The sequence below is a fragment of the Protopterus annectens genome, chromosome 7.part0 (genome assembly GCF_019279795.1).
Source record: "Protopterus annectens isolate FY-2018-M chromosome 7.part0, PAN1.0, whole genome shotgun sequence".
NCBI lineage: Eukaryota > Metazoa > Chordata > Ceratodontiformes > Protopteridae > Protopterus > Protopterus annectens.
This window is the reverse complement of record NC_056739.1, coordinates 731,703,005-731,717,737: the sequence shown is the minus strand read 5'-3', so window position 1 is coordinate 731,717,737 and position 14,733 is coordinate 731,703,005. Positions and strand designations below refer to the sequence as shown.

General features: G+C 37.1%; 1 protein-coding gene across 1 annotated transcript in view; it reads left to right on the top strand.

Annotated features, from left to right (window-relative positions):
* Nucleotides 1-13,898, top strand: part of LOC122806654 (mucin-5AC-like) — a 29,915-nt gene extending 16,017 nt beyond the window's left edge. The window contains exons 4-6 of the mRNA XM_044077255.1: nucleotides 8,556-9,038; nucleotides 10,638-11,120; nucleotides 13,183-13,898. Of these exons, the coding sequence (XP_043933190.1) occupies nucleotides 8,556-9,038; nucleotides 10,638-11,120; nucleotides 13,183-13,757 (1,541 nt within the window). The 3' untranslated portion in view covers nucleotides 13,758-13,898. The remainder of the gene's footprint in view (nucleotides 1-8,555; nucleotides 9,039-10,637; nucleotides 11,121-13,182) is intronic.
* The last annotated feature ends 835 nt before the right edge of the window (nucleotides 13,899-14,733 follow it).

The following is a 14,733-nucleotide window of genomic DNA, read 5'->3' as shown; positions in this document are numbered from 1 at the left end:
CTGTTTACTTTCTAGGTAAATATGTTAATAATTGCTATAGGAAATTACTTAATATGTGAGGCTGACTTTTCATTGGAGAGTTTGTACTATTTAAATGGTATGATTATATGGGTTTTTGTCATATATCCCACTGAAGAAGGCAGGTTTGCCAAAACCTGTCTGGGAATAATAAATATTTTACATCTATTTCTGTTTTTTGTGCTTATTACATCTTGGTGCTGGCCGTTTGTGTATTGGATTCTGATTTGGTTTGGCCCTGCAGCAGCTGTACCTGTAGACATTTTCACTGTAGAAAAGGGAATATTTCCTTATCCCCACTGTGCTGTAATCTACAACAACAGCCTCGGTTGGTTTTCATTGATACTGTTTTTCGCGAAAGTGCATTTTCGAATAAATGCACTTTCAGAAAAATGAGGTCTCGAAATTACGATTTTGAAATTCGTGCTTCTGGGGTTTCGGTATTTGGAGCTATTGGCTTTATAATCTTGGGATTCTGAAATTCAATATTTCAGAATTTCTGGATGATAAAGTGTTCCCAGATATACATATATATTCATTACATCATTAGGCATATTGTATTCATTGAATGCTGTTTCTGGTGTCACACTTGGTCGAATGCAGGATACATATATTCAGTTATTGCATGATTAGGCATATTGTATTCACTGAGTCGAGGTAGACCCATATTCTGTATGAATCAAGGGATGTAAATGCTTGCTCTGATTTCACATACCTCAGAGTAATGGGAATACACTGTCACCTTAGTTTCGGACTTTGTATATCCAGCCTCCTTTCCACATAATTCAGGTCACTACCTTGAGAATCTCAGTTGCATTTCTTACATTTTCAACAGAAACCCACTGGAGAGGTGATTATACAACAACTTACAAACATTAAAAAAATGGATAATATTTAAGCTCTGAAAAAAGAATGAATAATCTTTAAGCTCTGTAGTTCCTAGTATAGAAAAGTAAACAAATGGTGTCACATAAAATACACAGCATGAATGTTGTTTGTCTTTCAGCTTTTTCCCAGTTAGGGGTTGCCACAGTGGAACTCCGGTCCGCTAGTGATGGCAGTAGAGTTTTACAAACGCTGAGTTGCCAGCTCAGCGTTCAACCTTCAACAAAGGCATGCCCATGTACGCATGTCTTTCGAATGCCCACCCAACTGCGGGCAGAAAATACACAGCATGAATACAAATCTCAAAGCCATCATGGCATATACAATATTTATCGATAGATGTAAACACAATATATCTTGTTAGAGAATGTAGTTTTATGGCTAGGGATAAAAGTGACAACATAAGGAAACACTGATAGATGTTATTGACATACACCGCTCTTAGTCACTTGGTTGTTCAAGTGATTTATAGATTAATGGAAAGAATTTAGCCAGAAAATGAGCTCATGCTATTTTCAGACATTTCCCCTAAATCATCTGAATTTATCATCTGTGAGAAAGGGGGTTACCAGTGCAGAATCAGCAATTTTGCAAAGATGTTTCTCACAAGACAAAGTCTTAAATGTTCATAGGTTCATAAGTAAGTGCTAGGCTAGCTGTCCTTTTGGGCCATTTTAAGCCAGCCAATCTCTTCTTCTGCTTGAAATATACTACCCCATCTGAGTAGAGAGTGGCCTTACCCATCCCATGGTCAGTAATTACATATTACCCCTAATGAGAATGGGATCATACCACAGATAATTCGAGGGGACCCATGCATGGGCTAAAGCATTTAAGAGCTGCCTTTACCTATTAGTAGTACAAGGGCAGTCTGAGGAGTACATTTTCTGTTTCCCATCCATAGAGCTAAGTTGTGCTTAAAAATATACAGGGATGAATTTTGCTTTATGTGGTTGTGAAGTATGTTCCACAGCAGCAGTATCCTCTGTGAGATATACCTGTACCTCCAAAACGGTTTTGTTGATGCTGCAGAAGAGGTTTAGATCCTTAGACTGAATATTTTTGATGCCATTTGACTTGCTGACGTGTAGTAAATCCAGTTCCCAGTATTAATCTCTATATTTTTATTCGTAGAATTACAAACATGGTATTCAAAGTAACTGCTAGTTATTTTAGACTTGAAAATCATTTTTGTGTGATCAGAACCAGAGAACAAGAAAACATAAAATACAGTGCTATAAAAGATCACTTGAGTAGTGTACCATTATTTTTTAACACAGTACACAATAGTGGTCTGTCTTCCTTTCAGCTTCTCACAAAAAAAAAAATAGGAGCCTCCATATTTGCTACAAGATGCTAACATATTTTGAATAAAAAGAGGGCCAGATACATATTGAAAAACTGAACTCTATGAAGATACATACCAAAATTTAATAAAATGAAGACTTTGTATTAAAAGGGTTGGTTGTATGTCACGGAAATATCTTAACGTTTTGACTTTAGCGGAACTATTCATAGGTTCATAGGTTCATACTAGGCTATCTGCCTTGGGGCAATTATAAGCCTAGACGATTCTGTATGGCTTACGCCACCCCTTGATTTGAGTATACTGTGCCCTTTTTAAGGTTTAGTTTACTGTGCCTCTGTCTAATAGTGACACGGGAGTAATCCCTGGGACAAACCTACGATTCCCCATCCACTTATCGAGATTCTTCTTGAAGAGATTCAGTGAGGTGCTCTGCCTCACATGAACTGGAATTCTATTCCAGAGCGAAGGGAGCCTCTGGGTTATGAACCTGTCCCTCCAGCAAGTTCTATTTATTTCTGTGCTAAGGTTCTCGGCTTTCATTGGCTCTTTTTAATATTAAGATCAAGCAGTGGCGAATTATTGTTTAGTAAGGCATTAAAAACACACAGAAAAAAATTATCTCAAATGCAAGAGTGGAACAGAAAAAAACATATATATGTATTAGAGAGCTGCAGTCTGAATTATCTCAGTCACTCAGGTTTGGTTTTGGACAGTTGCCTTCGCACTGTCTTGGCATGGTTGTGTAATGCCTATAACTTGGGCTTACTTTAGGAAGTGCTGTCACTGTTAAATACAAAGTTCATTAGCTGGGATGTAGATTTACTTGAGTCTATGACAGATAATTGAAGCATCAAAGGAAGTATCAAAGTGATTAGAAAAATAAATCTACTTTTTGTCTAGGGGAAAGCTCCCTGCACCCCTACTGCCCCTGCTAATCATATATATCAACTATGAGATTGCACTACACTGAGTAAAGGGGAAATTCCCAGTGTACTGTGAGTCTTACATGAAAAAAAAACAGGTGCATGTGATCAGGTGATTTCAGTTAGGTGTACCTGTTTTTTTTTTTTTTTCTGTTTGAAATGTTGCTGCTTCCATGGGTTGTAGGAAACCCAACATACCATAGACCAGTTATCTTCTAGCCAATCAGTTACAGAATTAGAAAGGTAAGTTAGTACCTTATAATGTTCTACAGAAATGTGATAGAATCACCTTAATACTATTATTCAGAAATTCTTCCCAAGTCAGACCCTTGCAGTGAACACTGAGAGGTTAGTATATATTCGTAGCCCTTTTGGAATATGATGAGTGATGGACATACCTTTACTGCTTCTACTTAGCATCTTGTAATTGCTGAACCACTCATCCTAAGATATATATACCCCCACAAAAACCTAAGGGACCAAAACCTGCCTAACATTTATGGGAAGCAAGGCTAGGGTTAAAAAGTCCTGCAAGGGTCATTAGCCTAGTAACCTTCGATGATCCAGCGATTTGAATGGGCCAGGGATAGGCAGTCAGTTGGGTATGTCAAATCTTTGCTGGGATTTCTACTTTACATTTGGTACTTTTCCATTAAACCCATACCCCGTCTTCACGTTGCTCTATTTTGCCGACATTTCAGTTTCTGTTTTGATGGTTTTTCAATTTCTGTTTTGCGGGTTTTTCAGTTTCTGTGTGACAAGTACATACCTAACCAGTTGACATGTACAAAACAATTTCTACTTGTGCTTCCTTGTTATGAGTAGTTGTGCTCGCCCCTATTTGTACAGCTAGTTCTTACCTGGTTAGTAGTATCCCCTTTACAATGTAACTGGAAGATTTTCATTGCTGATTAAAGATGAACTTCCTGTATTTACAGAGCCGTGTATCTGTGTTTTAGACTCTTTGGAAGGCAGCAACCAGGGTGCCAAGGGAATAAATGTTTAACTATTGCATGGTGAAGTGATTTATGCTATTGTTTCACTGCTACCAGCGCTTTGTTATTATAGTGACCAACATTTTCATTTACGTTTGCCTCAGTAAAAATTGTAGGGTTTTAAAATGTCTTTGTTGATTATTACTAATTCCACCACTTCTTCATCTCACTCAGGGTCTACATTTTGGTAAGTCTTGCCTAAAAATAATTTGTCATTGTTTAAGTTGTTGCCTTCAGCTGTCAGTCTACTGTCTGTTATTGCCTGGTCTGGCATCTGTATTGAAAGACAGTATCCCAAAGAGATGGTGAATGAGCAGATAGATGGATTGCTTAACACAAGGAAAGTTTTGTGTAGAAACCCACAACATTAACAGAAGCAAATGAAAATGGAAAGGCTAGTGATAGTAAAAATGAAGCACATGCTATGGAAATGCAGTATCCTCCAGCGGTGAAAGAGTAAAACACTACTGAATTATGTTATCTGGTGTGCAGACATTACAAAGAAGCTACAGTCATAATCTATCTATGTACTTCTTTTAACATTAAACAGTTGTTAGTCCTGAATGAATGAGTAGATTCTGGCAAAATACTGGCAAACCACAGCAGTGCCAGCAGTGCAAAGACGTGGTAGGGGTTTAATGGAAAAGTACCTTACATTTTACTTTTTTTAGTTTTGAATTAGTTTTCTATTTGTTAAAATGTTGTATAGTATATTCCTTACATATGTTAATTTCTCAAAAGCACATGGACACATGTTATTATACAACATAAGTAATACTATGGTCACTTGTACTTTAGTGAGTAATAAGTTTATCAGACTCCATCAGTCTGGGAAAATTACTTCAAAAACTGTTAAAAGCATCATCATTTCATGAAGTAACACTATTTGTTCAGCATCTATTTTGTCATATCTAACAACAACAGAAGAAACTGGTGAATCAATAACATCTTGATAAAATAACATCTTAATTCTATATCTGTTTCACTTGGCACCACATCAGGTGAAACAAAACTGTACACAGACTTTAGTAAGGGCATATCATGTTCATAAACATGTTCATCAACAAATTCACATCCCTCACTACAGTTGGGTTATAATCCAGATGCTCAGCTTTTGCAGAAAGTATGCTATTATGACATTCAGCATCATCACAACTGGTAATAGATGACATACTTGCTTTCTCAGATGATTTAAAAACCATGATGTTTGTTTTCCTGTTCTCTTGGCCTGACTGTGTGATGCCCATTATTAAGGAATGCCTCTGTAAAACCTGAATTAACTACAACCACTGCAAACACACTATTCAGGATGTTCCCTGAGGTATTAGGGATTTAATGGGACTCATAATGTAAAATGGACAGCGCGGTGATGCAGCGGTAGTGTTGTTGCCTCACAGCAAGAGGTTCTCTGGTTCGATTCTCAGCTGGGGTGGCTTCTGTGTGGAGTCTGCATGTCCTCCCTGCATTCGTGTGGGTTTTCTCCAGATAGTCCAGTTTCCTCCCACATTACAAAGATGTGTTTGGAGCATTTCTCTCAGAGCCTCCACTGAAAATTGGCTTTGTTCCAAGTTGGACTTTCCTGGTTTACAAATGTTAAAAAAAAACAAAAAAAACATTCAATGCATAAACAGAGGCCTAACAATTTGAAAACGTATATTCAGACTTTCTACTCATCTTAGAATCTTCACAAAGCCATGTCTCTTCTCAGAAGGTTCATATAGCCATGTACTCTGAAAAAAAAAAAAAAATACTGGAAGCCTATTCCAGAAAAAACCCTCAAGTAATAACGACAACCAAAATGTGTGCCTTTGCACTGTTTGCATTCCTCACAGCTGTCCCTGATTTTCACTTACATTTTAGCTCTGTCTTTCTTAATCCCTAATAAAACATGTGACTTTTGGAGAGACAATGGTGCATTACACTTAATAAATAATGACAATAATTAGAATTACAGACTTTTTTTTACTTCAGAAAATGCATATTAATTCACTTTTGTCTTATTCTGCCAATGTCTCATGTTAATAGAACTAATATTTTAAAAGTGTCCCTGATAAATTTCTGGATTTGCCCTGATTCTGTTGAGACTTGTCCCTGATTAGCTGAGAGCTATGAATCTTTGCAATTCTTTACCTAAATGGTAAGGGATTGTTGGTCAGTGGGAGATGTCAAAACATCACTGAAAATGTATTTATTTATTCAATTTTGATTCCTTCTAAATTAACTATCTTTGTGCACCTGCAGTGCTTTATTTCATGTAATCTGCTCCATTTTTTTCTAAATTTTAAAGAAAATTGTGCTATACATGTAAATGCTCAACATAAATATTTTTTTCTTTTTTCACTTTAGCATTATATACATCTGAGTTATCAGGCTCCACTGCATCTCAGACAAGTAACTCAGAAATTAATGTAACTCCTACACCTTCTGGAAATAACACTACAGTTTTACCTGCAAGTTCTATGTCATACTTATCAACAACAGAAACTGGGGAAGTTATCACACTGATAAACAAAACTACATTTGTTTCACTGCTGACTACTACAGCTGAAACAACAATGGATACAAAACCTACCGAGGGTACATCAGGTTCTGAAACAAATGCATCAACCATTACAGAACGGACTACAACTGAATTAACATTTGCAAAATCAACTACTGAAGGAAATACTTTTCTTGAAACCCATTCTTCTCATGTAACAGAATCTAGCAAAACCACATTAACATCCATAACTGAATCTACTGACAGCAGTACAACTCCAGGGACAACTGCATCTTCTGTAAATGTGGCCATGACCTCCGGTCATCCAGCTGTAGGTGAAACTTCTAAAGGTACCACGGCTTTACCAGTTAATGCATGTGTTTTTAATAGGCTCAATTCTGCTTGACTTGGTCAAAGCACAGAAGATGTTTTCCTTCAGTTAAAGGGTTGGTTGCAATTTACCAGTTAAGGACAGTGTCGGGTTATCACAGCTGAGCTTTATAAGATGGAGGTCAGTCCTACTAGTGACAGGTGAAGCACAAGGGACTTGTAATGATGGTTTTATAAGTGTTATTTTCATTATATGAACAGGTTATGGAGAGGCAGTCAGTAATGTATCACAGATCCCTGTTGGGATGTGTACTTTCAGTTTTACTTTTGTTTACTTTTAAATTCACTTTTAGTGCACCATCATTCTGTCTAACATATTAGCCATGTTATGTTCTGAAAGGTTCTTTGATTCCTGCTTTTATGCAACATGAAAAATATTTTGGCTTTTTACCCTTTAGACACTAATTTATCTAAGTTATTAGACTCCATAACATCTTATACAATGGCCTTAAAACTGTTTCAACTTCTATAATAACACCAAACAGCATCTATTTAGCACTGATGAAGCTATGACATCTTCATAACATTCTGCATCTATCTCACTGCAGACTGAGGCAGGAGAATTAACACTGGATACACACTTTAATGAGGGTAATGAACGAGTGTATCAATAAATCCAGGGTGCAGTCCACAGATGGGTTATTATCCAGATACTCAGCTAATGCAGAAACAATGTTGTTGCATATTTCTTTTATCATACATAAAGTGCTTGACACCCCATGTGATTAACAAACCATAATTGCCTTTCTACCCTCTTGGCCTGACTGTAGAACACCTGTTAGTTAGGCTTGCCTGAGTAAGACCTGCCTTAACTACAACCACTGCAAAACACACTGTTAAGGATACCCCTTGAGGTATTAGGGATTAACTGAGAATCATAATGTACTGAGAATCATAATGTAGCATTCTATGCATGAACCGAGGTCTAATAATTTGCAAACACTTATTCAGACTTTCTGCTCTTCGCAGAACCTTCACATGTCCATTTCCACCCAAAAATGGAAGGCTATTCTAGAAAAACCCTCAAGTAATAAAAACAACCAGAATTTGTGTGTGTTCACTGTTTGAACTCTTTCTATACCTCTCAACTGCCGTGATTTTGACTCACATTTTAGCTCTGTCCTTCTTAATCCCTAAGAAAACAGGTGACTTTTTGAGAAAAGATGGTGCATTGCACATAATAATGACAACTTCAGAAAATGCATCTTAATTCACTTTTATCTTGTCTTGCCAATTCCTTATGTTAATGGAACTAATATTTTAAATGTGCTGTTGAAAAATTAGATTTGTCCGTGACTGGTTGAGAGCTATGACTATTTGCAATTCTTTATCTAAAAGGATAAGGTATTACTGGTCAGTGGGAGGCGTCTAGTCATCACTTAAAATTTATCTATTGTTGCATTTTAATTTTGATTCCTTCCAAATTCACATTCTTTGCGCAATCGCATTGCCTTCTTTCATATAGCTTGCTCCATTTACGTCTAGTTTTTAAAGAACATTATGTTATACGTATGAATAGATAATACAAATAATTTTGTTTTTTTCTTTCACTTTAGCATCGTATACATCTGAGTTATCAGTTTCCACTGCATCTCAGACAAGTAGCTCAGAAATTAATGTAACTCCTACACCCTCTGGAAATAACACTACAGTTTTACCTGCGAGTACTATGTCATACTTAACAACAGCAGAAACTGGGGAAGCTACCACACTGATGAACAATGCTGCATCTGTCTCACTGCTGACTACTACAGCTGAAATAACAACAAATACAAAACCTAACGAGGGTACATCAGGTTCTGAAACAAATGCATCAACCATTACAGAACGGACTACAACTGAATTAACATTTGCAAAATCAACTACTGAAGGAAATACTTTTCTTGAAACCCATTCTTCTCATGTAACAGAATCTAGCAAAACCACATTAACATCCATAACTGAATCTACTGACAGCAGTACAACTCCAGGGACAACTGCATCTTCTGTAAATGTGGCCATGACCTCTGGTCATCCAGCTATGGCTGAAACTTCTAAAGGTACCACGGCTTTACCAGTTAATGCATGTGTTTTTAATAGGCTCAATTCTGCTTGACTTGGTCAAAGCACAGAGGATGTTTTCCTTCAGTTAAAGGGTTGGTTGCAATTTACAAGTTAAGGACAGTGTCGGGTTATCACAGCTGAGCTTTATAAGATGGAGGTCAGTCCTACTAGTGACAGGTGAAGCACAGGGGACTTGTAATGATGGTTTTATAAGTGTTATTTTCATTATATGAACAGGTTATGGAGAGGCAGTCAGTAATGTATCACAGATCCCTGTTGGGATGTGTACTTTCAGTTTTACTTTTGTTTACTTTTAAATTCACTTTTAGTGCACCATCATTCTGTCTAACACATTAGCCATGTTATGTTCTGAAAGGTTCTTTGATTCCTGCTTTTATGCAACATGAAAAATATTTTGGCTTTTTACCCTTTAGACACTAATTTATCTAAGTTATTAGACTCCATAACATCTGATACAATGGCCTTAAAACTGTTTAAACTTCTATAATTTCTGGAAGTAACACCAAACAGCATCTATTTACCACTGATGAAGCTATGACATCTTTATAACATTCTGCATCTATCTCACTGCAGACTGAGGCAGGAGAATTAACACTGGATACACACTTTAATGAGGGTATGACCAGTTAATGAATGAGTGTATCAACAAATCTAGCGTGCAGTCCACAGATGGGTTATTATCCAGATACTCAGCTAATGCAGAAACAATGTTGTTGCAGAGTTCTTTTATCATACATAAAGTGCTTGACACCCCATGTGATTAACAAACCATAATTGCCTTTCTACCCTCTTGGCCTGACTGTAGAACACCTGTTAGTTAGGCTTGCCTGAGTAAGACCTGCCTTAACTACAACCACTGCAAAACACACTGTTAAGGATACCCCCTGAGGTATTAGGGATTAACTGAGAATCATAATGTAGCATTCTATGCATGAACAGAGGTCTAATAATTTGCAAACACTTATTCAGACTTTCTGCTCTTCGCAGAACCTTCACATGTCCATTTCCACCCAAAAATGGAAGGCTATTCTAGAAAAACCCTCAAGTAATAAAAACAACCAGAATTTGTGTGTGTTCACTGTTTGGACTCTTTCTATACCTCTCAACTGCCATGATTTTGACTCACATTTTAGCTCTGTCCTTGTTAATCCCTAAGAAAACAGGTGACTTTTTGAGAAAAGATGGTGCATTGCACATAATACTGACAACTTCAGAAAATGCATCTTAATTCACTTTTATCTTGTCTTGCCGATTCCTTATGTTAATGGAACTAATATTTTAAAAGTGCTGTTGAAAAATTAGATTTGTCCGTGACTGGTTGAGAGCTATGACTATTTGCAATTCTTTATCTAAAAGGATAAGGTATTACTGGTCAGTGGGAGGCGTCTAGTCATCACTTAAAATTTATCTGTTGTTGCATTTTAATTTCGATTCCTTCTAAATTCACATTCTTTGCGCAATCGCATTTCCTTCTTTCATACAGCTTGCTCCATTTACGTCTAGTTTTTAAAGAACATTATGTTATACGTATGAATAGATAATACAAATAATTTTGTTTTTTTCTTTCACTTTAGCATCGTATACATCTGAGTTATCAGTTTCCACTGCATCTCAGACAAGTAGCTCAGACATTAATGTACCTCCTACACCCTCTGGAAATAACACTACAGTTTTACCTGCGAGTACTATGTCGTACTTAACAATGGCAGAAACTGGGGAAGCTACCACACTGATGAACAATGCTGCATCTGTCTCACTGCTGACTACTACAGCTGAAATAACAACAAATACAAAACCTAATGAGAGTACATCAGGTTCTGAAACAAATGCATCAACCATTACAGAACGGACTACAACTGAATTAATATTTTCAAAATCAACTACTGAAGGAAATACTTTTCTTGAAACCCATTCTTCTCATGTAACAGAATCTAGCAAAACCACATTAACATCCATAACTGAATCTACTGACAGCAGTACAACTCCAGAGACAACTGCATCTTCTGTAAATGTGGCCATGACCTCCGGTCATCCAGCTATGGCTGAAACTTCTAAAGGTAACACAGCTTTACTAGTTAATGCATGCATTCTTAGTTGGCTCAGTTCTGCTTGTCTTGATGAAAGCACAGATAATGTTTTCCTTCAGTTAGACGGTATATTGATTCATAGGTTCTTAAATGTTTACTAGGCTAACAACTACAAAGGCCTTTTTAAGCTTAAGTAAGCATCCAAAATCACTGTTGAGTTCTGATACCCTTGATAAGTGTAAGCAGGGGTTTGGAAGATGAAACATTTATAAGCTGGATGCTAGGAGATGAACCATTTACAGGTTGCCTGTGTCCATTAGAGACATAGGTGACAAACCAGGGATGAATTTCCTGTTCCCCATCCAATCATCCAGGTTGCATAGAATTGGAATAGGAAGGAACTCTGCTTCACAGGGATGATGAGCCTGTTCCGGAGAAGGGGTAGTCTCTGGATACATATCTGTGTGTCCAGAAAAATCCTATTTATATCACAGACAAGGTTTAAGTCTTTAGAAGGAGTAATTCTGGAGGTGTTTGTTTTGCGGATATGCAGGAGGTCCATCAGAGTGGGATCTGACAATGCCCTGTATGTTAGGCATGGTATCAGTTAAGGACAGTGTCAAGGTATCTCAGCTGAGCTTTATAAGATGGAGGTCAGTCCTAACAGTGAGAGCTGAAACCCAAGGGGCATGTAATGATGGTTTTATAAAGTGTTATTTTCATTATATGAACAGCTAAGGGGTAGGCAGTCACTAAGGTATCACAGATCCCAGTTGGGATGTGTACTTTTAGTTATACTTTTGTTTACTTTTGAATTAGCTGTTAGTGTCCCATCAATCTGTATAGTATATTCCTTACCCATGTTTTGTTCTAAAAGGTTCTTTGACTTCTGCTTTTATACAGCGTGGAGAATATGGTGTTTTTTCCCCTTTAGAGACTATTTCATCTAAGTTATTAGAGTCCATCACATTTGACACAGTGGCCTTAAAAACTGTTTAAACTTATACAAGTTCTGGAATTTACATTTTCAGCATCAATCTATCACTGATGAAGCTATAACATCTTCATTACATTTTTCATCTGTCTCACTACATACCAATGCAGTAGAATTAACACTGGACACATACTTTAATGAGGGAGTGACAAGTTAATGAACGAGTCTATCAACAAATTCAAGGTGCAGTCTGGATACTCAGCAAATGCAGAAACTATGTTGGTGCAAGTTGTTGTTATAAAGTGCTTGACACCCCAAGTGATTAACAAACCATAATTGCCTTTCTACTTTCTTGGTCTTACTATATAGCACCTGTTAGTTAGGCTTGCCTCAGTAAGACCTGCATTAACTACAACCACTGCAAAACACACTATTAAGGATACCCCCTGAGGTATTAGGGATTAAGTGCGAATCATAATGTAGCATTCCATGCATGAACAGAGGCCTAATAATTTGCAAACACTTATTCAGACTTTCTACTCTTCTCAGAACCTTCACGTGCATTTCCACCAAAAAATTGAAGGCTATTCCAGAAAAACCCTCAAGTAATAATGACAACCAGAATGTGTGTGTTTACTGTTTGTACTCTTTGTATACCCCCAACTGTCCCTGATTCTGACTCACATTTTAGGTCACTTCTTCTTAAGCCCTAAGAAAACAGGTTGGCTTTTTGAGACAAGATGGTACATTACCCATAATAAATAATGACAGTAATTAGAGTTATAGACGTTTCTTACTTCAGAAAATGCATTTTAATTCACTATTATCTTTCTCTGCCAATACCTCATGTTAATAGAACTAATATTTTAACATGTCCTTAATAATGTCTGAATTTGTCCCTGATTGGTTGAGAGCTATGAGTCGTTGCTGTGCTTTATCTAATGGGATAAGGTATTGCCGGTCAGTGAGAGACATCTAGACATCACTTAATATTTATTTATTTGTTACATTTTAATTTTTCTTCCTTCCAAGTTCACATTCTTTTCTCATTTTAAATGCTTTCTTTCACATAGTCTGCTCCATTTTTTCTAATTTTTAAAGAAAATTATGTTATACGTGTGAATGCACAATAGAAATATTTTTCTTTCTTCACTTTAGCATCATATACATCTGAGTTATCAGGCTCCACTGCATCTCAGACAAGTAACTCAGAAATTAATGTAACTCCTACACCTTCTGGAAATAACACTGCAGTTTTACCTGCGAGTACTATGTTATACTTATCAACAACAGAAACTGGGGAAGCTATCACAATGATAAACAAAACTGCATATGTTTCACTGCTGACTACTGCAACTGAAATAACCACAGATACAAAACCTACCGAGGGCACATCAGGTTCTGAAACAAATGCATCAACTATTCCCGAGCTAAAAACAACAGTGTTAATATCCGAAGACCCAACCACTGAGGGAATTACAATTTTAGGAACCCATTCTTCTAACTTAACAGAATCTACCAAAGCTACATTTATATCCATAACTGAATCTACTGACAGCAGTACAACTCCAGGGACAACTGCATCTTCTGTACCTGTGAGCACTACAGCGGGGCAGCCAGCCACGGCTGAAACATCTAAAGGTACTACAGCTTTTCTATTTAATGCATGTATTTTAGGAGTCTCTAATCTACATGACTTGCTGAAGACATGGATGATTTTTTCCTTCTGTTAAAAGCTTGGTTGCATGGTAGCAGTAATGACAGTGTTGAGGTAACTCTGCTGAGGTTCATAACATGGAGGTCAGTCCTACTAGTGACAGGTGACACCCCAGTACCATGTGATGATGACCTCATAAAGTATTATTTTCATTATGCAAACAGCTTGGGGGTAGGCAGTCACTAAGGTATCACAGATCGCTGTTGGGATGTTTACTTTCAATTTTACTTTTGTTTACGTTTGAATTAGCTGTCAGTGCGATTAGTCTGTATAGTATATTCCTTACCCATGTTATGTTCTGAAAGCTTCTTTGACTCCTGCTTTTATACGATATGAATAATATTGTGGCTTTTTACCCTTTAGAAACTAATTCATCTGAGTTATTAGACACCATCACATCTGACACAGTTGCCTTAAAAACTGTTTAAACTTCTGCAATGTCTAGAAGTAACATCAAACATCATGTATTTATCAGTTATGAAGCTTTTACATCTTCATAACATTCTGCATCAATCTCACTGCAGACCGAGGCAGGACAATTAACACTGAATACAAACTTTAATGAATGCACAAGTTAATAAACAAGTTTATCAATAAATCAAGGGTACAGTCCACTGATGGGTTATTATTTGGATACCCAGCTAATGCAGAAACAATGTTTTTGCAGGGTTCTTTTATCATACATAAAGTGCTTGACACCCCAGGTGATTAAGAAACCAGGATTGCTTTCCTGCTCTCTTGGCCTGACTGCATAACACCCATTACTTAGGCTTGCCTGAGCAAGACCTGCATTAACTACAACCACTGCAAAACACACTATTCAGAATATTCCCTGAGGTATTAGCGACTGACTTGGAATCATAATCTAGCAGTCCATGCATGAACAGAGGCCTAATATTGTGCACACACTTATTCAACTTCCTGCTCTTCTCAGAAGGTTCACATAGCCATGTCCATGAAGAAAACCTGGAAGGCTATTACAGAAAAAGCCC